Here is a 25,157-nt window from a genome sequence, read left to right on the forward strand (position 1 = left end):
GGAAAAGGATTTTTCCTGTGTATAGTTCATAGAGAGTGCAGCCAACAGACCACATATCGATTCCGTAATCATATGACTTTCCGATGACTACAAAAACAGGAAGAAAAACTCTTTAAGCTTAACAACAAGCATAACCCAAGTTCAGATCCGTTTATTAAAACTCTTTATATTCAGTGTACTAAGATGGTTTAATTTGATTGGTTCTGTTTTTCCTTACTGATCTCAGGTGCCCTGTAGAAGCGGCTGACCAGATAAGGTGTTATGTCATTGTCAGCAACATGTGACGCTGAGCCAAAGTCGCACAACTTGAGGATGGTCTTGGATTCGTTCACCTAAAGAGTTTCATGTTATGTTATGTCATAAGACAGAGATGGAAGTCAGTGTCATATATCTGTGGTCAAGAATTGTCACTCACAAGAATGTTGTCGGGTTTGATGTCAGCATGCAGGATACTGCAGCGTTTGAGGAGTTTGAGGGCCAGGAAAAGCTGCTGGCTGTACGACGCACAGCCTTGATGTGTAGCCCAACATCCTATCACCATACTTCCTCAAGACCTCCCGCAGGTCATGCACAGCCAGAAAACAAAAAGTTGCTTAGGAGAAGAAACTCAAGTTGCTTTAATGCATGTGAATCTGTTGACTGTAATGTACCTGCAGTGGTTCAACAACACCCCAGACCACAGATGCTGCTTGTGGTAAAAGTGTCTAAAGAGCCGTAAACAGTGGAATTGTCGTCTACATCTGCGTCATTCAGTTTCTTTCAGAAACTCCAGCTCTTTGAGATCCCGTCTTTGCCTGTGGGACAAACATGTGGCTGTCTGTCCACGTTCACCACTCTCACCTACTCTAAATCTCAGTTCCTGTCCAAATAAATCCCCATGACACAATTTATTGAGAACATTAAAACTGTGGACTTTGCCAACCACACACATTGGGTTTGATAAAAAAATCAGACCAGACAGAAGTGTTTAAAGGCCTAAGCATTTGCTTTTAGGGAAGTGTCTTACATCATCTCATATTGCGGATTATTTCACTGCCACTTCCCGACTGGCTCGGGCCAAGTCTCTGGCTCGGATCACATTACTGAAGACACCATGTCCAGTGTAGCCGTAAACTCCGTACCGTTTGTCCAAACACCTCACCAATGTTCACACCTGAATACATTAAAAGAACAATCATGTTTTTGATGTCCTCTTTAACATGAGACCTTAGATATTTTTCAATCTTATTAACAAGTTTTGGTAGTTTTCTGTAGATTGAAATACAGCATTTGCTTCAGGACAACAACTTACGAAAATAAGCCCTCTGCATCTGTCCAGTTATCTCTGAGACTTGGGTTCTCCTTAAAGTCCTTGCCAATACCTGTGGCCCGTAACCTGGCACTCTGCGGAGAGAAATTAGATTTGGATTTGTCACTGTCAACATGATTGAATTAAGAGTTGATTAAAATGTTCATTTATGAACGAGTGACTGACACTGTAAGAGACCATTTCAAAGTCTGAGGGGCCTGGAGATCCAGTGAGCACCAGAGTCAGATTACATACTTGTGGAAAAAAAAGCTTTGAACAAAGTTTCCAGCAGAAAAACAACAGCTTGCACAGGACTATGCAACTCTACCTGTAGAGATCCCCTTAAATGGACAAATTCTATCAAATTCTGGAGCTTGTATAGCCATTGAGCTATGCATCGGAAAGCAGAAACTTGGCTACTTACGTCAAAGTAAGCAGTGAACGTGTCATCTGACTCTGTGAACATATCAGGCGCTGGTGGCTTTTCTGATTACCTCCTAAAGAAAAAGAACAATGATGCAGTAAAAGGAACGTAGACTTGCTGATAATGTATCAGACCACCTTATATTACATCAGAGTAAATGTTTCATGGTCTCAAATTTCAATCACTCTTTCTTTTTGTCTCCCTAAAATACTGATACGAGCCACTTTTGATTTTGTACTGACACCTGTTGGCATGGATGTAGCATCAAGCAAATGTTATTAGTTACTAGTGTTGTCACAGAAATATCCCATGTGTAGGTATTTATTACGAATATTATAAACTAACAAAATGCAAAAAAATTTAAATAGGCGATTAGGCAGCAAAAATGATTCACAATTTTCTGATCACTGCATATGTATTAGCAGGATTTTTAATCCATCCCTAGATGGATTGATTAATTAAAATATTTTGCAGATGACATACCATTTTGTTCTTGAGAAACAAGACTATGCTTGGCCTTCACATTATCCTCAAACGTGTCCAGGTTCTCTTGCTCGTAGGCTTTGACGTCAGCAGCCACACGCTCCAGGATGTCATCAGGTGATGGCGATCTGCTTTGAGTGCTACTCCGAGGACTGCCGCGATCTGAGAGTCCTGACAGGTTACTGTCCTCATTTACTGGCTTATATTTCTGTACAGGACACATTACAAATACAATCACATTACATACACTACTGTTCAAAAGTATGGGGGATGGAAACATATAACCAAACAGTGGTGATGCTTAATATGTTTTTTTTTTAAACTGTGATACATTTTTGTTAATAATTAATTGATTAATAGAATGTTTAAAAGTAGAGCATTTTTGAAAGTGAAATCTTTTGTAACATTGTCTTTACTGTCACTTTTGATCATTTTAATGTATCCTTGGTGAATAAAAGTATTCATTTCTACCTCATATAAAAGTCTTATTTATCCCAATCTTTAGTTTATGTCACATACATGTACGTCTAAAATAGCCACACTATAGACAAAAATGTTCTAACCTGAATGATGGCCAAGCGCTGAAGTCTCCTCTGCTCTATCAAAGCCTCCTCGTCCTCTTCATCAACATCATAATCCTCCAGCCTAGACACCGATTAGTATTCATGATTGAGTCCGAATATGATCAGCAATGCTTTTATCCAAAGCGACTTACAGTGCATTCAGGCTATCAATTTTTATCATGTTTAATCATGTGTTCCCGGAGAATCAAACCCCCAACCTTGAACATGCTCTACCAATTGAGCTACAGGAACACTAAACATAAAAGCAAAACATTTTCAATAATACTCACACTGCATCATCTGAGTCCTCCTGTTCAGGCTTCATTCCTTCGGATAAACTGCCCTTAAACATGTCCTCTCTTTCCCTGCTCCGTCGCTTCCTCCTTTCCCGTGATGTCGAACGCACCTTCTGTCTGCGCTCCATCCTGTCATGCATCCTAGATCTACACATTATTAATACCGTTTTAATTCTACTGAAAGATGTTATAAAAAGCAAAACAGCATTGAGATGTAAATGTGATGCCCATTGTCATTAAAATTCCACTGAAGCCCCTCGTTCAAGGACAGCAAACCAAAATCTTTTACCGCTATTTTTACAGAGGTAATGTGTAAAATAGATATAAATTCATTGTGCATTTACTTTTAGCTTGAAGCTTATTGGATAGCTGTAATGAGGAGTTGCACATTTTTAAATGGTAGCACACACCACAGTCACCTGTGTGTGAGAGGAGACCTGCTGGTTCGTCTCCTGGGAGAACGGGACCTTCGTCTGACAGGGGAGTGGTTTAACCTTCGTCTGGAGTTCAGAGAAGGACTCTGCTCTCTATGGCTTCCTGCGGCATCACGAGATCGCATCCTGCGAATATTACAAAACCATATGAAAGTGAGTTTAATTTTGGGTCACAACAAGGTACGTTAATAAGAACAATATCAGTAATAATAATTTATCTATCAAAAATGTAAACAAACAGAGCTAGAACCTGTCATTGGAGAATCTCTGCCGAGACCGAGATGGGTCTTTCCTTGGAGGGGATCTGTTGTGACATGAAGCTCCGTCCCGTCTGGATGCCCTGTCTGTGCTCTGAACAACATGGACACGTTCAGGTGAGCGGTGGCCCCTGGGCTGTTCCCGACCTTGTTTTCTGCTAGGAGACTGATTCTCTTTTCCAGATGAGACATCTTTTGAGGGTGCTTTCACTGATTTCTTGTCTCTCTCTGTGTCAGATTCTGGCAAGTTTGTGTTTCTTTCTTTAGACCTAGACTTGCTTCTTCTTGCTGAGGATCTGTGGTCTTCAATTTGCTCTTCAGGCCGTGTAGTTGATTTTTTGTTGCTTGATGGCAATCCCTTGGACTTCACAGGAGATTTAGACCTCTGACCACTGTCTTTGGATCTCTCAATGCTTTGGGATTGTCTCCGCTCCCTTGCCTGGATGGAAGCACTAGGTTTCTCACGAACGTTAGCATCTAACCCATTCTTACTAGCTTTTTTTTCTGATTTATGGGCCAGAACTGTCTCGTCAGACGTGCTTCTGTCTTCCAGCCTGTGATACATTTTTTCATCATCTATGTAGTCCTGTCGAGATCTTCCAGCATGTCCCACTGCTATTACTTGCTCATCAAAATCTTCTCTCTGCTCACCATTTGGCACAGCTTGCTGGATCTCCTCATCCTCCTCTGAATCAGAGTTATAACCCTGTAATATCAGTCCCATACCTGATTGCACTGCCCCTTCCATCAGCTCATTATCAAGCTCTGCCTGAATCATTGCCTTTTGTTTTTCCAAATCCTCCAGAGCAGCAAGGTCATCAAGTCTGGATCGCTTTGAAGAGATGACTGCTCCATAGCCAGCAGAACAGTCTTGATCATCCCTGATTGAGTCTCTGTGTTTCCGCTTATGTTTGCGTTTGTACTTGTGCTTGTGGTCCTTCTCATCTGGCGAGGGATTTTTATGTTTTCTGTGCTTGCTCCGATGTTTGTGTTTTTTTCTCTTGTGTCTTTCCACCCTGGCAATGTCCATGTTATCTGCTTTACTAGCTCCGTCTTCACCAGGTACATATTCCTTTTCATGCACATTGTCAGAGCTCTCTACATCATCTCTGGAAAAAAGTAAATTACAGTAAAATGTATAAAGAAAACAAAACCAAGATAGTCTGGTTTTTATAAATGACCACAGTTATAAGGTATTCAAGACGTATGTTCCATTGTTTGTTGGTTTAAAGTATATACAATCAAAAAAAACATCTAACGTTAGCTGGTTTATGTTGACCACCGGGACCGATACTGACAGAAAACTACTTGTTAAAAAAAAGTTGTAAGGAAACTTCTTCTTTCTCAATAAACGTAACATATATTTATTCATCTAAATACCAAAATGATGCAATATAAAGTCTGTAAAAGTGTTACTTACACATTATCCTTTGCTATTGTTTTGGCTAACACGTCCATGTTCGCCATCTTGATTTTTCTTGCCGAGTCGATTGACAAAGAGAGTCGATTCACAATTCAGTCAGGTATGCTACCAGTACTAACTTAAAATTAAGCGATCAAACTGTCCTCCAAATATCAATTTAAAAAGTTGTTAACATTTTCTTCTCAGTATACATTAATGTACCTTGAAAATAGGGACAGATAAACTGAATCACTGAATCGATGAATCAATTGTTTGGACCTCTAACAAACCACGCACGGGCGGAAACGCAGAAGAACCAACATGAAGGAAGGGATCTTAAAAATTACGTGCCAACGAACAGTCGTCATTAATTTATTGTTCACTATTTTTGCCCACACACTTAGTTTAAACAATTCAGAATTAAGGTTTTTTTTCATGAGAATATTGTTTAGGTTTGTCATTACAGAGAAATTGTAGCAAATGGCACGTTTTACGTTATATCTGTGTTTGGTAATTACGCAGTGGTCCCTAAATCGCACGTTTACGTCTACAACCCAAGCCAAGTTATTTAAAGATACAACGCCATTTGATGTGCTGTTGTGGGGTACGCACATAACACACACACACACACACACACACACACACACACACACACACACACACACACACACACACACACACACACACACACACACACACACACACAATTATATATAGTGAAACTGTGAACGACATAACAGTTAATTCACAAATTTAGCTTGCTTTCTGAAATATTGGATTACTTTTGTGTTTAATGCAGCTGATGCTAGTTTATATCTTGTTGTGATTGATCACATTATCTATAGTCAGTACGTCTGACATTATCATTGTTTTTCAGAGTGTTGGCAATAACATGATGTACAATAACACTTAATGAATTAGCTATTAATATATCCTGTGCCCAATAGCCTTTCTGAAGTGCAAAACACTGAATGCTTCATACTTCATACAATGCTTCAATGATTGTCTAACTGAACTATTCTTCCCTCTTCTCCACTGTTCCCTAGGATGAGTGGATTTAAAAATATATACCAAGACGTCCAACCTGTAACCTTTGACTTGCAGATGAAAATGTTAGTCTCTACTGTAGTTTAGCCAAGGGGATTGAAACACATGTGTCCACTTTAGTGGAAGCTTGATGTGTTTTTCTTCTTGCTTTAGGTGAGAAGCCATAAAGGTGTTCGCAGTGCTCCTATGCTTCTGTTGACAGAAGCTCTCTGTTACAAGGACACTTAAGGACACACACACACACACAAGAAAAGCCTTACTGCTGCCAGGAGTGTCCTTACAGCAGGTATTTGCATTTGTCTGTCATAAAGTTGACAGACTACACTTAATTTCATACTACATCTGTAACTAACAATGAGGCTCTGCATTTCACTTCAGCATCCAGAAGAAGAGCTTAGACCTCCATTCACAGCGTCATCACACTGGAGAGTCATTCCCTTGTCACCTGTGCCAGTATTTGTTTTGCTAATTATGCACACTTCTTGTAATAATTAAGTAAATTCCATGTGCCATTGCTTTTGAAATATAATGTCATGGTTTTAAATAATATTTGATCAGAGCTCGAGTCACGGTTTAATAAGTTTGGTGGAATGTAGGTGAATGTTATTTGCTTAATTTTATTGGGTGGATAAGTATAGGTAAAAATCGGACAAATAAACATCATATTAGTTACTCTTCTATATATTCTGTTCTATATATTGTTCAAACACATTTGACATATTTAGAATTAACATGTATGGAATCAAAATGAATGTGTCTTATTTCATCACATCTAGCTCTGAGAATGAGTCCCAGATGTGGACTGGAATGGGAATTCAAAATGGGATCAGATGCGTCAAGGAAACTGTGCACAAACCTGGCAAGGGGTTCATGCCTCTGGCAGGCACGTGCACACATAGACATCAAAGGGGGCTTGAGCACCTGCCCTTTTTATTCCTGGAGAGAAAGTGCCTTTTTTTCTGGGGTGCTTTTTTTTTTTTTTTTTTGAAAAAATAATATATATTCCTGTTTGCGCACAGCTTCCCTGTCAAACAAATATATTTATTGAAGAATAGTATATCTAAATATCAGGTCAGGAGTTCTGAAGCGCTCTTTGAGAAATAACAGACCGCATTCTATATTGGAGATCAACCAAGCCATGTAATAAAATAAGTTAATAAAATAAGAACGTCCCCAGTTAGTTAATGATTTACATCAAGAGTCTTTTCCCCTGAAATTTAGAAATCTAAATTGGTGAATCTGGAAGAAATCAACAGATGCAAACAGATGGAGGATAGGCTACACTCTAAAAAAATGCATCTGTACATTAATAAATAAAACTGAGTAGAAATAAGTTAACATTAAAAATTAAAAATAACAATATTTATAAATTAACTTTTTATTAATGAACTTTTTTTTAATTTCCTCTAAACCTTTATAAAATTATATTCTATACAAATACATACATGACATTGGCTTTTATTTAATTTTATTTAATTTTTACTCAATTATTTTGGTAAGTTTAATTCAAACAAGTAAGATTTTCAGAGATTTTATTAAGTTAATTAAGTTAAATATTTACTAAGCCACATAATATTTTTTGAGTGTAGTAGGTTTAAAACAAACTCCATCTAAACGTGGATTTTGAAGGTTTTATTTGATGATGGTGATGATACAGTCCTCCCTCAAATGTGAAACTAAGTCCTTGTCAGTAACCATCAGTTATTGTGTATGTGTACATGCATAGCAATAATAATATTAATGTATTTGATTAAAACATTAAGGCAATTCAGTATTCTGATGCTTAGTTGTGTGAAGCTAAAAAGTTATTTTGCTTGTGAAACAAAAAGTATTTAAACAATTAATTTTAATCATGCTTGCAGTGCAGGGCCAGGCAGGCAGCATAATGCAAAGTTAACAAAATAGCAGCAACAACCCTCTTCAGTTTAGAGTGAATATTTGTGTTGATTTAAAGTGTTATGTGTTCTGATAACACCAAAATAATTAAAATGATGTAGTGCCTTGTGCAAAAAAAATAAACAAATTATTAGTAAAACACACCCCTCTGCTTGATGCAGTTATTTTGGTTATTCTAAATATATACTTGAAGCTAGTAGCATAGAAAATGTTTTCAAAACATGCACATTGTGGGATGGTTTCCTTTGCTGCTCTATAAACCTAGTGAATACTAAGGAGACCATGGTTTCTGTGTGAACTGATTATTTTGTGGACATCTTTTGAAAATTAGAGTTTGAGGAAGATAAAATTAATTAACTTTTTTAATTATTTTTTTTAAAAGGAATATATATACTTTTTTGTTTAAAAAAAAAAAAAAAACTTAATTATGAGAAGTGCCCTTTATTTCACTTGAGCCCCTGCCCCTAAAAATGTCTGTGCACGTCCCTGACTGCTGGTACTCCTGAAAGTAAAGATATAGACTTATCAACCTAAAAAAAAATCACAGATTAACACTAGCAACATGACCTACCTCCACCTTCAAGCCTGCTACTAGACACACATCCTTGAATGACGAAATGCACTTGACAATGTAATTAGTAAGTGATATCTCGAGGTCAGTTATTGTGTATAAAGTCAACCAATTATGGAATCTTCATACAAGGATGTTTTACACTATATAGCCTGAAGTATGTCGACACCCAAACAGCACATCATATTATCATAGACATTAAAAAAAATGGACACAGCGACCCCATTGGAACTCAATTGAGACAAGTGAAGCCCATTTTTAGCGTTTTTTAGCACTTCCGTTTCTGACGCGCAGACTCAAACGAGGATTGACGACGTCAGCAACCTGTCTGACAGATGTAAATCTTCTAAGTGGCTGTGCGTGCGAACTGCCATCGTTAATCTTGCAGAGACGGCGAGCTTGAGCGGGGAGTTCTTTGGCGTGAATGAGCAGGAGTAAGTATTCTGATTAACTATTTTGTATAGTATTTTAAAATGTAAAGCCAGTACGACATGTTAAGTTAATTGCCAGCGAGCTTCTCCTCATGTCTGTACGGTAATGCGACAGAGAGTTGAGTGGTTATGACACAATCGTTAGCCTATTTTTTTACAAAAACTTTTTATACAGGGCCATTATGTAACATAGAAGGTAATGGAGCCCTTTACACATTGTCGTGTATCTTTAGAAATAAATAATGAACAAACGGAGTCTTTAAACGCCTCGGATGTAAAGTTATTCGCTGTCAAAGTGACGCCAAAATGAATGGGAGTCAATGGGAATGCTAACGCAAGTGAAGTTCTGCTACAAGATGGCAGCTCGCAGCCGACTTCAACTTCCGGTCGACTTCCTTGCCCCCTGCATATTATGGTTGTTGAGCGTTAGGTCCTTAAACATGTGGGAACATGCCCCCAATCAGTCATGTGTCAGTGAGGTCAGACAGTGATGTAGGATGATGGAGCCTGGTTTTCAATGGGGTTCAGATCTGGGGTTTTGTGTGGCTTGTCAAGTCCTTCCTCAGTAAATCATTAATTTATGGGCATTGCTTTGTGTACAAAGGGGCATTGTCATGCTGTAGGAGAATAAAGCCCTTTCCAAATTGCTGTCTTAAATTTGGAAGCACACTATTCTAAAGAATCTCATTGTAAATAGTATTTGTATTTCTGTATTTCTGAGATTTTTTCCACCCTGGAATCAAAGGGCCTTGCCAAATAGTTTGCTCATTAATTAGAAATGGCATATTCACATACTTTTTACCACTCACTAAACTCAACGTCAAAATAAAACTAAGTTCAGTTTTAACAATAACTGCTGTTTTTTTCTTCTTCTTTTTCTAAAGTGGGTCAAGTTTCTATCGTGAAAAGGATTGAAGGCTATAGGCTGACCATTATTTAACTGGAACAGGGAGAATCATTTCAGTCCATGTTCGGGTCAGTGAGCTGTTCCCATGATGAGGGATGTTAATCAGTCCTTATTGGAACAGTCATTGTGCTCCACTTTCACATTGCATAAATTGATTTGGCTCACTGCATCCACTCAAAACAATCCATACACCCTTATTTTGGTGCAAAAAGTGCTTTTTTCCATCAACATCTGCGATAATTTACTTCTCTAAGCAATAAACAGTGGAAACACTTTTGTAGTTAATGACTAAAAATCGAAACAGCTTTTCATGGTCTACATTTCCTCCTGGTGACCTCTTTACCTCTTATACAACACACTGCCAACATTTCAAATGAAACATTCCACCTTGAAATAATGTAATGAAAATAAGGCCACTGTATGGAAGGGGATGTCTTTCTCTATGTTAGTGCCATTTATTATCAATGTTATATATAATTTTAGCTCATAGCCACAGGGTAAAGTTTGCCAACACTACAAATATATCTTTTTATTTCTTCTTATAAAATAAACACTAAAGCACAATCATCCAGAAATAGCAACAGGTCCAGTGTGATTTTAACAAGATCAAAATATTTAGTGTTTTCTTTTTTTCTTTTCTTTTTTTGCCGTAACCGTAGGCCAAGTGATAATTTTTGTCCATTACGAAAGGCCAAGCCACAGTCTACTTACTGATCAATAATAACTTGGTGGTGCATTGATTAGTATATAAAAAGCTAATGTAGGGAGCCACCATTTACAGACTCGACACAGAGACGAGAACAACACAGGTATTTAACAAGAGAATTTAACCACCTTTTTCACTTCTCTAAACAAAATTACCAGTTATCAGTTGTGTTTACTATTAATTTACCTGAGACATCAAACCATACATCATGAGCCATCACTCCTCATGGAGAGGGCATCACTGTGGCCCTGGAGACATCAACTGCACTGCAGGCTTTAAAGAGCCAATGGGCAGCAGGAGCTACAAGTTGCTCCATGTGCCTTTCCATGGGCCGACCCACAGCCACCACCATGAGCCTCCGCACCCGTTCCCCACTGTGGATGTTCCTGATCATGCTCACTACATCATCGGTTCTGTCATCTTAATAGTCGGCATCACTGGAGTGATTGGAAACGCACTGGTGATCTACGTGTTTTGCCGGAGCCGTACTCTTCGCACCGCAGGGAACATGTTTGTGGTGAACCTGGCTGTTGCTGATTTCTTCATGTCCCTCACCCAGTCGCCCGTTTTCTTCGCAGCCAGTCTGCACAGGCGTTGGGTGTTTGGTGAGCGCTCTTGTGAACTCTATGCTTTTTGCGGGGCTCTCTTTGGGATTTGTTCCATGATGACTTTGACCGCCATCGCTGGGGATCGCTGCCTCACCATAACTCAGCCTCTCGCCCTCGTAAGCAGAGTTAGCAGACGCAAAGCAGGCGTGGTGTTGGCCGTCGTGTGGCTCTACTCCCTGGGCTGGAGCCTTCCACCATTCTTTGGCTGGAGTGCTTATGTTCCAGAGGGTCTTCAGACTTCCTGTTCTTGGGACTATGTGAGCTTCACTCCATCAGTGCGTGCATACACCATCCTCCTCTTTATTTTTGTCTTCTTCATCCCACTAGGGATTATTGCCAGCTGCTACTTTGGAATTTTCCAAGCTATCCGAGCTGCGGGGAAGGAAATACGAGAGTTGGACTGTGGGGAAACACACAAGGTGTATGAACGCATGCAGAATGAATGGAAGATGGCGAAAGTTGCCCTCCTGGTCATTTTGCTTTTTGTAATATCGTGGTCGCCCTACTCTGTGGTGGCCCTCACCGCCACGGCTGGCTATTCCCATCTCCTGACTCCCTACATGAATTCAGTACCTGCTGTGATCGCCAAGGCTTCAGCCATCCATAATCCCATCATCTACGCAATTACGCATCCAAAGTATCGGACAGCTATTGCCCGTTACATTCCAGTACTCCGCCTCATCTTGCGTGTCAAAGAGAAAGATCTTCGTTCCTCTTTTAGTTCTAGCAGTGTCAGTTCCCGTCGTCCAACCCTCACCAGCCAGTGCTCTCTGGGGGTTAGCATTGGCAATGCTGCGCGAGCTAACGGCCGCTGGGGGAAGACACGCTTGTCTTCTGCTTCAGATAGTGATTCTTGTTGGACTGAGAGTGAGGCTGATGGTTCCAGTGTCAATTCCCTGACCTTTGGCCGTCGTGTGTCCACGGAGATCTCTACAGATACTGTCATTCTCTCACCAGGGTCAAGTACGAACACCTCCAGTGGGCAGAAGCTGGAAAAGACACATAAAGTTGTAAGCGTTCCAGTGCCGTCTATTACATTTGAAACAGATTCAGCTGACGGCGAGTCTCTGTCTGATGGGAAAGCTTTGCTCCTCAGGGGGGAAATAAGGGAATGATGCAATGTTTCAGAATAACTCTGGTTGTAGTAAGTTGAGTAGTAGTTGCTTTGACCTATTATTTTTTATTAGAAACATTTATTTATATGTCCTTCTTTACTCTGCAAGCTTCTGTATTGTTAGTTTTATGAACTTTTTTTCTAAACTTTTCAGAATTTAGCAAATGCATTTATTAATTTAAATGATTTCCTTCAGAAAATGTTAGCATTTGTAATTTTTTTCTTTCAATTATAACCTAACTAATAACCATCTATTTGTTTTTTTCTGGTTTAATCTGAGTATATATTCTGGTGTGGCATATACAAATATCTTAAGTAGTCCTGTTTATTTCTAACATTCATTGTATTTTTAATTGTTGTCTAAGTGTCGCAATAAAACAAATCCAGAAAAATTTAGTGTGTTTTTTTGTTTTATTTCTGAGGTCCAAAATGTAAAAAGTTGTCATACAGGCATTAAAGGCTACTTACCAAAGGTTTTAACCTCACATTTAAAGTGAAAATGAGTTCACATTTAGTTTTGCAAAAAAAAAAAAAAAGATATAAAAAAATAAAGAAAAGAAAAACAAGTAAATTGTAAAATACTGTGCCCATAAGGAGACATGGTCGGTTCCCTAAACATAAGAAGTAGTGGTCATGATAAATGGCTGTGTTACCTTGACAAAATGATCTTGTGTCCACGACATAATATAACGTTCCCACGAGTTAATATGACATTCCCTCAAATTAATAGCTCATGGCCACGACATATTATCACGTTCCCACAATTTATTATGTAGTGGCCATGGCAAAACTAAGTGAACCGACCATATCACCTTACGAGCACCCTAGAATTGTGATCATCTTTGATTTATACAATTTTGAAAAACAATTTAGTAATGGAAATACATAAATTTTGACTCATATACACAACTTTGACCACAGTAATCTCTTTCTTTATACATATTCGTACAGTGGCTCTAAAAATTTAACAATTAAAATACTTAACATGTATGAATTTCATTGTAGTAGATTGTCAGAACTTGCACTTTACACCATAAATATTGTTGAATCGTTTAATTTTAGTTAACTGAATACAATTATTAACCCTTTTAACTTTCTATTAAAAAGGTTTGTTTTTTGTTTGTAGGTACCTTTATTTTGAAGTTGTCTGTTACTTGTGAATCGTGACCCGGATGTTGTATGAAACAATGGCACGCTGATGTTTCCTGCTTCACTCGTGTATCGCCCCTGTCTCTGACGGTCCTCTCAGCATCACAAGAGCAGTGTAACGCGACACTTGTTTCAAGTGAATTATTAATGGCAGACAGACGACTGGGGAAATAACCGTAAATATGGGGGATGATGGTATAGACTATAACATAGTTTTTCCAGAGGCACTGATCTCAGGTAAGTGCTGTTCTGAGGATGTCTGCAACTCTGGGTTGCCCTGTTGCCCAATTCCCTGCGCATATGCCCATTAGATATATTTAACTTAGAGCAAATGAATGGAAGCCTGGTTTAAACCGTAGTTTAGAGATGTTAAATAGAATAGGCCACTCATTTCATACACTGTAAGTGCGTATCATTGGATCCGGGTTGTTTGGACGCATTATTCTTGTCTTGACAGAGAAGCACTGGCGTGGATCGAAGGAGCCAGTCGTTATTCTGCTGGGCTGGGCGGGCAGCAGAGACAAACATCTCGCCAAATACAGCTCTATTTATAATCAACAGGTCACACATTTTCCTATGCCTTGAAAACATACACATATTGTTGTTTCTTCATATATGTGAATATATGAAGATATATTGTTTTATATATGTAATTATTTTTATTTATATTTGTATTTATGTTATTCAAACATCATATCTCTTATGTTTCATATTGAGCATTATATCTTTAATAACTTTTGAGAACGTTTTTCGTAAATTGTAATTCAATATTTCACTCTTGAATCATCATAGGTGTAGTATTAATTTCAGTAATATTTAGTAATACTATAACTATAACAAGTTTTAATAATCATTCTAATTCTGTGAGAATATATCCACATCACAGCTATAATGACAACGACGCAGGAACAATATAATTGAAATCATATTTAGACCATTTGTTTTTAAGCATTTAAAGCATCAGATGGCGTAACTGGCTTATAATGAACAGAACTTTATCATCTGCTAGTGTGGATTTATATGGTTAATGTTATACTTATACTTCAGACAATAAAATCTGCACATAAAAAAACAATTAATGTGACCTTAATCAAACAAAACAAAACAAAAATGAAATCTGATTCATTTAATAAAATTGGGACATTAAGGTGGACCATAGTTACACATATATAGTGTACTTCTGACAGCTTCTCTTTTCTCGGTAGGGATGTGTGACTCTACGCTACACAGCTCCTTTGAAGACCGTTTTTATTTCAGAATCACTTGGCTACAAGGAACTAAGAAGCACTGCGCAAAAACTACTTGAACTTCTGTTTGACTACGAGGTGGAGAACAACCCAGTTTTCTTCCATGTTTTCAGCAATGGGGGCTTCATGCTTTACCGCTACATGGTTGAGTTATTGCACAGTCACAAGCAGTTCAATACTCTGTGTGTGGTGGGCACAGTTGTGGACAGTGCCCCTGGCAGTCAAAACGTTATAGGGGCCCTAAGAGCGCTCAAAACTACCTTAGGGCCCAAAGTCAATCTGCTTCTGCAGTACTTCCTCCTGGCACTGTTTGCTGTGGCCATTTTCCTTCTCAGAATTGTTTTGTATCCTGTGACCAAGTACTTTCACAAGAATCACTATGATGCCATGATGGAGCACCCGCCCCCTTGGCCTCAGATGTACCTCTATTCCAGAGCAGACAGGGTGATCAGGTACAGGGATGTGGAGAAGATGGTAAAAGTGTTGCTGGAGAAAGGGCTGACAGTTGAAAGTTTCGATTTCATCACCCCAGCCCATGTGAGTCTATACAGAGACTGTCCGGAGGACTATTCCAGCAGGTGCAGGAAGTTTCTGACCCGCTGCATGAGTTCTTCAGAGGAGACCATGACAAAAAAGCGTCTCCAAGTTCAACACTGATTACACAATTCTTGATCAGCTTGTAAATATACACACACACTGTAAATTTCTGTGTCCACCAACCATCCTATTTGAGAAATAAAAGGACTGCTATTTAATAAATAAAAAAACTAAGCTCAACATGAAATTTTAACAGGGTTACATTTGTATCCTAATCTCTAATGTATTTGTTTTATGCTGTGAATTAAATTGTAATCTAGGGGGTTACTGGTTTATTACAATGATTGAGATTTTTAGACATTGTGAACGAGTATGTTTGTGTATTTAGACATTGTAAATGGATAATTTAATGTATTTGAGTAATGCGCCTTTCTTAAATAAAAGCTTCTGTTGAATAAGCTTGATAAAATTCAACTTTTGCAAAGGGAGGTCAGTACTGTCAGTAAGCTGGCCGGTTGCTTGAACTTCCAGAGTCTCAAGACAGGTCATACCATCTGTTACATATGTCACTACATAAAACTGTAGATTTGTCCAATTTGAATCAGAAAGGTAACCACTAGTTCTCAAGACTGTCTCTAATTAAAGTGCATCTGACCCAAGAAAATAGAGTTGTAAAAATATTGTCAATTTCCACAACAAAACAACAAAAGTTTTTGAAACTGCAAATCAATTGCAAAGTGATTGACTCTTTCGAAATGCTTGAAACTCCGCACGATAAGGGCATCTGTTGGTTAAAGTATTGTAAATGCAGTGAGAATGCAGCAAAAACTGAAATTTTTGTATTTATGAAGTCAGTATGAAGTGTGCACTGAGGCACTGATTCGAAACAAAAGATTCGTAAAGGTTTCTAAGCTTCGCCTGTTTTTCATTTATTCTCCTCCTGATGGTGTGCACTATCTAACCTGAGAGTGAATGCTCTTGTGTAGATTAAAACAATGTACTTTTTGCTTTTTGGGGAAGTCGTGGCCTAATGGTTAGCGACTCGGACTTGCAACTGAAAGGTTGTGAGTTCGAGTCTCGGGCCGGCAGGAATTGTAGGTGGGGGGAGTGCATGGAAGGTGCTCTCTCCACCTTCAATACCACGACTTAGGTGCCCTAGAGCAAGTCATCGAACCCCCAACTGCTCCCCGGGCGCCGCAGCATAAATGCCTGCCCACTGCTCCGGGTGTCCTCACAGTGTGTGTGTGTGTGTGTGTGTGTGTGTTCACTGCTGTGTGTGTGTGCACTTTGGATGGGTTAAATGCAGAGCACGAATTCTGAGTATGGGTCACCATACTTGGCTGAATGTCATGTCATTTTCTTATGACAGAATTGTCTTTTGCGTCTGTTCTCTTTAATGAATAATGCATATTGAGCCTATTGAATCATTGTTTCAAACGGTTTTGAATCAAGATGGTTGTCATAAAAAATCCTTATCCAATAATCACAACAGACGGGATGGATCTTGAAAAAGCAATATTTTACCCTAAAGCAGGGACTGCTCTGTCAGACTGGCCACTCAGTACAGCAACAAACAAACCCATTGAGTAACAATGCTTCTTTATATTCATATTGCATTTTCCCCCCCAGTATTTACAACATAAAACCAGTTCCTTGTGCTCAGCTGCCACGGTAGCAATCATCATTTACAGAGTTAATCCTACCTATATAACGGCATTATAGAATATCTTCAACAGCAGTGCAGTATCTTCACCTCATATTTGTCATAGAAAGATATTTCACTTCCAGCCAGGTAAAATTGGCCTTTGTCTGTCTTGACAGTCAGCCAGCTCGTGATCAGGAGGGCTTTAAATTGGTCAGACAGAGGTTCTGATGGCATGTCTCCGACTGTCACGTCTGACATTTCAGAGTGAGTCACTGGCATTTGTCTCTCTGAAAATAGCCGTCTGTGGCACTTCATATATCATTTCGAGCCACTGATAGGGAAGAGAGAAAGAGAGGATTTTATTTATCTGTTTAGACAGATGAACATTGTTTATTGTTTCTGTCCGGCTGGTTAAGACGCATGCATTGCTTATGTGTTTTCTTGAAAAAAGTGTTTCAGGACTGACTTTAAATTAAATTATGTGATAGTACTAGTGATAGTATTAGTTTTCTGTAAGGGTATAAGTATAAAAACAATAGATGTCCATGGAAAGCCACCCACAGTTAAAAGAAATCTAATCTGTGTGTGTTTTCAGATTCAGATTGCCATAAGTTTATTGTGATTACCACCATAAATAAAATGATGGAGCACAATAAAAAATGAGAACAACTCCAAAATGTAAGATTTGGAATATTTCTCTTTTTGCTGCGAGTCGGTGTTTGCTAAAGCCCAGTGATAACTGTTTTGTCTGTATGTGCTGTAGCACATTAGTTTCAGTAGAGAGCAGCATTTTTCCATGGTTCACCTACTGTATCGTGTAAAGCACGTCTCTCCATCCCTCTGCCTTTGAGTGTTCTGTGTGATAGCTTGTCTTTTTTTTTTTTCACCGATCTAGCTATAACACCACTGTTTTCAAGGCTTAATGTATACTTCCTACTTTGTGAAGCATGTATGTGAAGCAATTAAGTACAATATTTAAACTCAGCTAATATTATTGATCACATCTGATATGCTGCTCAGATCAGGAGTAGAAGCATTTCATCCTGAGGTTAACAGGAGAAGATGACCTTTTGGCTTTCATAGAACTTTTATCATTGGATTTCTTTTAAGCAGCAGGCCTGTGTAATTGACAGCACACTGTGTAATGACAACGCCTGGAAAAAGTCCTGAAATTGCCCTGAGAGTTAATGAAGTCGGACAGTGTGATGAGGGAAGATTGTGGTGGAAAGGGGTCAACAGGCCTCTTCAGCCCTCTCGTCCATGGAAAATGGCTGCTGTCAGCCGCTGAACATTATGGGGATCTGAATGCCCACACAGCACTTGCCCAGAGATGAATGATTTAAAACAGTGCCCTTTGGCAGATGAGCCTCGTTTGCACTACTAGGGACAAGCAACAGTGAAAAAGAAAAGTAGGCTCCTTAAATAGTTTTGTAATGAAATGTATTTATATTTTTGAATAATTTACATCATCTGTTTTCTTCGGTTATATTTCTACATAAGACACTGGCTATGTTCAGAATGTAATAATGGCTTTCAAATGAACTGAATACTCAGTGTACATTGTATAATGCATACTATTTAAAAAAAACAGAATCAAATGACATTATATCAATATTTAATACATCATTGAATTTCACATCACTTTGTATGTACGCATCTCCAAAAGTGGTAATTTTGTGATTTTATTCCAATTTCATGAAAACATGTTATGTCTGATCAGATAATGAATAAATAAAGATTAATAATATTATTTCTGTTCAATCATTACACTAGCAATTAATGGTCAATGTTAGTGCATTGCAGTGTGGTATACAGTCAATAAGCTCTGTTGTATATAGCACATTTTGGGAAATGTAATAGTTCATCCATGTATTCAGTACAGAAAACGTGCATACAGTTCATACAGTATACGTTGTATATACTATGCATTTTAATAAGTATTATGATAGTAAGCTATGCTGGACATCCAAGATCTACCTGCTTGTGTCAGTGCTGTAGGCCTGGGTGGGTGCAATGTCCAACCTTGAACAACAGATGGCAGTATCAGCCAATGCAGCAGTAATGCTAGAGTCTGAAAATTATGTCCATTAGCAAAACAGCCCAGTGAAGCACAGAGAATTTGGTCTGCCTCCTCATTTTAAAACACCTCCGAACGCCACTGGCTCAGAATTATTATATATAATTATTACATTAAGTTATCATACGCAGAGATTTTTATGCTATTTTGTAGTAGCACACTCTTTTTCGTAGCGGTAGCCTACATTTTCTGGTGATCAGCTTGTGATGCTCTCGACCATATTAAACAAAATATTTTATTTTATTTTTATATAACTTTTTTGAATCATAACCTGGAGTTAAAAGATAACCTGAAGCATTGGCATTTACAGTCAATAGCCATCAAACACTGAGGGGGATGTCTGTGAATTTTCTAAATCTGTTTTGGTATTTGTGACTGTCACCCTCTTTTACTTTGAGTTTAATGTCAAATCGTACATTTGTTTTTACATGCATTGCCCTTTGGATAACTGAGATAGACTGCTTGTGAAGATATACTGCCATATACAATCGCCGTGCACTCGGTTAGGTTCATGCTCCATTTCTGAAGAGCAATAGCTGATATGATATTGTTGCCCTTATTCAAGGAGAAATCGGTAAATCTGTCATGACAGTCTGAGTTATTAGATAGCCCAGGAAGAAGTTTTAATGTTTCAGAGGATTTAAATGATCTTACTGTTAAATGATCTTATCTTACTGAGGATCTGAACAGTATTATCTTACAGGTGAACTCAGAAATTAGGGGGCCTGGATCTAAATGCAGACTAATCTTAATAAAGATAAATAAAAAAATGAACAAAAAACAGAACTACGGAAGAACACCAACTAAACACTAGTAAAGACAACCAAGACCTAACCAACTTAATAGATCCAGCAGATTAACATTTATATCTTCAGACACTCAGCATTGGTTCTTGTTTTGTCCTGTTTCTTTCTTTTTTTTTTTTTTGGTTTATATTTATTAAATTAATTTATGCTGCACTTGAATCCATACTTCCCTTTTTTCTGATTTTCCCATCATTATAGACACCATCATTAACTCACTCTTTTGTTATGTTTTTCTTCGGTGGAACACAAAAGAAGGTATTTTTGAAAAATGATATGTTGAAATATTTTTGTCCATGAGGTCCAAAACAACACAGACTATACCCCAAAATATCTTCTTTGACATGAGGGTGAATAAAGGATGACAGAATTAACATTTGGGGTTGAATAAATCTTCCATCTCATGAAACCCTTGCTGAGATGGTTTCGAATTGAAGATACTTCCCTTCCAGTCAATACTAAAGCCTTGTTGCTCATGCCTGGGTTGTGACCTATCCTTCCTGAAGTTTGATGTGTCAACAGTGTTGTATTCTATGCGGTGTCTCGGGTTTAGAGGTTAACCATAAGCTGATGTCTCTGTCTGCTCTTTCCTCTTCCATCCGCTGTATTTGTGTCATCTTTTGTTTTGCAGCTTTGGATGTCTGGTGTCAGGAAACGGACACATCACATCAGCCCATGTTTGTCCTTCCGTCTCCTTTACTCCCCCGCTTTTTTGGCACAGTGACCCACGGCGCTTACAGTAAGCCTGCAGGGCCAATTCCGGCCCGCTGGCCTTTTCCTCCACATCTGTTTCAGACGAGACATGCTGTGCTAGAGCTTCAAGTCCCTTCCACTAATGAGCAAAGCATCCCACCGAAAGGAACATTGAACGTCGGCCCCCCTCCCACTCGGGATGAAAGCGCGAGAGAGACATGACCAAAGTCGTCCGCGCTTTGACAAAAATAAAAAGCTTCCCTGGTGTGTAACTTGAGGAATTGAACACTCAGAGAAGAGAGAAGGGCTTCCAGTCGGACTAGGCTTGCAACAGACCTCTCCAACCCCCTTCCAAGTTTCCACTTATGAGAATGAAGAGAAATGAAGAAGAAAGGGAGAAGGAAGAGAAAGAGGCCCTCAGCGTGCGAACAGCACCTCTCTCGGAGACATCGTTCAAAGTGACTGTGCTTCACAGAGCCCCTTCAAGAGAACATCTCCGGCTCTTCACAGCCATCGCATCTGACAAGCAGTGGGCTCCTGTTAAAAGCACTGTCGAATTAGATGTACAAAAAAACAAACCTATTCTACAGTACAGGAAGACTTGGTTCAAGAGTGCATGTGTTTCAATGGCTTCGGTTTGAAAGATTGAAAGTGTAAAAGTGTGACGACACTGGTCCACAAGCAAGCGTGGGGTGTGTTTAATTTGACTGATATAGGCACTGCAGACGGAAGTATGTCTAATGAAGGGGAGATATGTACTCTTGTGTGACAGCCCTCCAGAAGCAAGGGCTCACAAAAGCTCTAAAGAGGCACAGAAACAAAGCAGCTGGCTTTTGATTCTGCCTTACAGCTGACACTTCAGCTTCTCTTCTTCTCTAAAGCAAAAGTCTCTTTGTTATATGTTCTGTGTTATTGAATTTTCAAGTATATATAAGATATATAAGAGCAAAGAAACACACTGGCCCTAAAAAAGTACACTTTTGCCACATTTAAAATACGTATGAATGACCTATTAGAGAACATAATTATTTCTAACTTTTTTTTTTTTTACAGCATTAAAATATAAACAAACATTTATAACCCATTTATATAATGTATACTTTGAATTAATTTAGTTATATTATATTTCTTTATGTTATGTATTCATATTTATGTAGATTTTATTATTAACTTTATGTTGTCTATAACTAATGTATTCTCAAATCAATTAAGTTTAAATACGCATTATTGGAATGTGCAGTAGCAATTCAAATCAAAATAATCAAGCAATGCAATCACAGCCTGCTGATTTGGTGTCAAGACTGAAATATCTAGAAATAAACAACAAAAAGGTCTGCACTGCATAAAAATTTACTTTTTGAAATGTTTATTTAGTTGAAACAGGAAAAACAGACATTTTGGTTAGCTGTCTTTAGTGTCTTCAGTTAAATTACTAAAATATAAAACTACACACAGATATATACATATACATATATAAATATGTTTACATATATTTTTATAGATTTATATATACGTGTGTCTCTGTGTGTATATATATATTATATATATATATATATATATATACTTTTTTAATTAAAAGAAATGTTCTTAGATTTGCTTCAGACTTGGCTCTGCTCTCTCATCTGTTATAATGAGAGGATCTTCAACATTGCATTAGTCTGAGTGGGCATTCTGATATTATCCCAAATCTGGACTGAGCAGTGGTCTCTGTCTGCCCTCTGTGGTGTCAGGTAGCTAAGCCAAGAGAAAACCTTGACATTTTGTTCAACAGACTCTGAACCTGAACGCTGAACCATGGGTTACTCTGTTTATTTTTCGCCATGTTTTTAATCTTTTAATTAGTATATTAACCTATTATTTCCAACAGCAGAGTGCACTGCAAGTGGGTTATGTTCTGAGGAATACCTGTATATCGGTTCTGAAAATAAAAATGACTATATAAGAATAATATATATAAGAATTATTGCATACATTTATTTATTTGAGAAATAATTATAAAAAAAACAGTTGCCAATTGTGTGTATTTGTGTTTTATTAAATGGGTTATATTTCTGCAAAAACACCTCATGTAAAATTACAGAGGCTCCTGGGGAGCAACAACCTTGACATCATTATAATAATCTTCTTTGTGTGCTTAAGAGGGTGGGACTGTGTTTAGCTTTGGTCCCATTAGTAAAAATCTCATGATTTATGCAGCTGCCGGTAGACTAATATCTTTAAATTTTGCCTGGGACAACGATTCATCTTAAAGAATAATGAGAGGAGGTTTCGCTCTATGCAAAGCGCATTAAGGCTAAATGAGGAGTCTATTACTCAAATCTGGCTGATAATCTGTTAGACCTCGCCAACTAAGCAGATTTAGATGTGTCACCACGATGACGGGCCCTACCACATCAGAACATCACAGCAGCCTGATGTTTAAAACAACCCTCTAACAGCTGCCACTACCCTTGGACACCCATCACTTATCTGCATATCTGTTATCGTACCAGAATTAATCTGCTCTTCCCCTCCCACACAGCCTATAAGGGGTTCAACTTGTGTAAGAAATACTCAGGAGACTCGTGACAATGGCCGTGTTTGTGAGGCAAAAGCCTGTTTATCATTGGGTTAATTAACACGCAGGGGTTTATTCCCCCACCACACGTGACCTAGCTGTGGTGCAGCAAAGATGATCATGTCTCCCTGCTGCTCTTTTGTCTCAGTCATATAAATGTAATTAACAGTGACAAACCCTTGCTGTGTTTACTGATATTTATATATATGTTGTATATAATGGGGTCAGCAGTCTAAGACCACTAGTGGAAATATTTATACTTTGCATCTGTTGAATTGAATAGATTTTTGTTAATTTTATTTAGGCTATTTATTTACTACAGATTATCAGCAACATGAATTTAGCTCTTTTTTTTTTCATTTAAAATGTACATGAATTTCAGAATGTCTTGGTGTTTGTTTATTTATATTTTGTTTAGAATGAATTAAACAATAAAAACACTATAAAAGTTATTTATATCCACTAGTGGTCTCAGTAGGCTAGTCTCTGAATTTTGGACTTCAATGTTAATTTGATGTGCTTTTCTGGAAGATAACAGTGTAAATATTTGGTACAATTATAAACATAAAAAAAAAGAAAAAAAAAAGAAAAATAACTACAAAAAAGCTCTAGCAATAACAAACCTCAATATCCGGGACAGAATATTAAGCCAGACGTGGTATCAATCAGGTTAGTTGCTATAAACATATTTAAGTGACTTTCGTTTAAAATTTTACTTCAAACTGTTGTTCGGCAAAGAGTGTAGCTGCTAGTAAAAGAAGACATTTACACTTATGCCCGCTGCTGTAGCGCCCCTTGTGGCACTGCAGAGAATGCAATGTGAAACATTTCGGAATGTGGCAACTCAACAAAAGAAATTATGTAGCTAGTGCCTTTTTTACAAAGCTGCCATGACATAATAGCGGTTAAAACAAATACGAAACTACTAAAAAACAAAATACAGCTTACGTTTTCATTTTTGTCATAGTTTGTGTTGGCAAAGGAACTTACGGGAGAAATGTTCAAAACAGAATTATTGAGTTGGAGATCCTGGCATGAAATCCAAACTAATTAAGCGCAACAAATCACCTCTTTATTATGATAATGAAGAAAAAATAAATCAGTTTGGCTCTTGTCCTGAGAGAAAGCAGTCTGTCCTGACTCCTGTGATATCAATATCGGCTGCTGTCATACTTTCTTCTTGTTTAAATGGAAAGTTTGACCTTTCTTAGAAAAAAAATACTGGTAAGTGGGACAGAAGTGACTTACAGGTGGAATTAGAATATTTGGGAGTTGAAACCCATTGTTTGCTTTAGTAGTTACAGTTCTGGTAGAACAGGACACAGCACGATTGTTAAAGTATAAATTACTCTTATAAAACATTTATGCTCTTTTGTAGTCTTACAAACTTAGTAAATGAGTAAGAGTAACCGGAAGTGGTAGTTGAAAGTGTAAATATAGCATTGAGCTGTGTATTCATTCCCCCTCCCACTCAAGATAGATATTTAAAGGTGCAATAAGAATTTTCTGTCCTCATTAAAATGAATAGTATAGACATGTGAATAGTAATTTTGGAAATACCAATAGACTACTCAGCAGCTTCCACCTGCACAGCATTAAGTAAAAGTGCTAAGGGACTCTTTAAATGTTATAGGTTAACTTTAGTATGAAACCCACAGAACTGGCACTGAAAGTGATTTCATGGGGTGTGTTTTGACCATCATGTTGCTTGGCAGGGGACAGAGTTAAAACTGCAGCCATTCAAACCTGGGAAAATGGGTGACCTGTACACGGCAGATCATGTTTTGAATGGCCGTTGGTACTAATTAATGGACTGCGGCCCATTTCTGGCCTGAAGTTAAACATAAATGGCGTGAATTAAACATGGGCATTCCTCATCTTGGCATTACTTAAACTCTAGGAGACAAAACCCAATGGAACGGCTGTGACCGCAGTTGCCATTGGGTGCTAAATGCATGCCGATGTGCACTTCACTTCACCCCACCCACCCCCCGTGCATAAATTACCACCTTCAGCGTCTGC

General features: G+C 38.2%; 2 protein-coding genes and 1 pseudogene across 2 annotated transcripts; 2 read left to right on the top strand and 1 right to left on the bottom strand.

Annotated features, from left to right (window-relative positions):
* Nucleotides 1–3: 3 nt before the first annotated feature.
* LOC113078374 (serine/threonine-protein kinase PRP4 homolog) lies at nucleotides 4–5,451 on the bottom strand (annotated as a pseudogene).
* Nucleotides 5,452–10,874: 5,423 nt separating this feature from the next.
* Nucleotides 10,875–12,860, top strand: LOC113078372 (melanopsin). Its single transcript, XM_026250699.1, has one exon. The coding sequence runs from the start codon at nucleotides 10,914–10,916 to the stop codon at nucleotides 12,426–12,428; it is 1,515 nt and encodes a 504-aa protein (XP_026106484.1). The 5' UTR covers nucleotides 10,875–10,913; the 3' UTR covers nucleotides 12,429–12,860.
* Nucleotides 12,861–13,602: 742 nt separating this feature from the next.
* Nucleotides 13,603–15,824, top strand: LOC113078373 (transmembrane protein 53). Its single transcript, XM_026250700.1, has 3 exons — nucleotides 13,603–13,813; nucleotides 14,034–14,137; nucleotides 14,782–15,824. The coding sequence occupies exons 1-3, from the start codon at nucleotides 13,759–13,761 to the stop codon at nucleotides 15,478–15,480; spliced, it is 858 nt and encodes a 285-aa protein (XP_026106485.1). The 5' UTR covers nucleotides 13,603–13,758; the 3' UTR covers nucleotides 15,481–15,824.
* Nucleotides 15,825–25,157: the final 9,333 nt, after the last annotated feature.

Source organism: Carassius auratus, unplaced genomic scaffold (genome assembly GCF_003368295.1).
Source record: "Carassius auratus strain Wakin unplaced genomic scaffold, ASM336829v1 scaf_tig00025623, whole genome shotgun sequence".
Classification (NCBI taxonomy): Eukaryota; Metazoa; Chordata; class Actinopteri; order Cypriniformes; family Cyprinidae; genus Carassius; species Carassius auratus.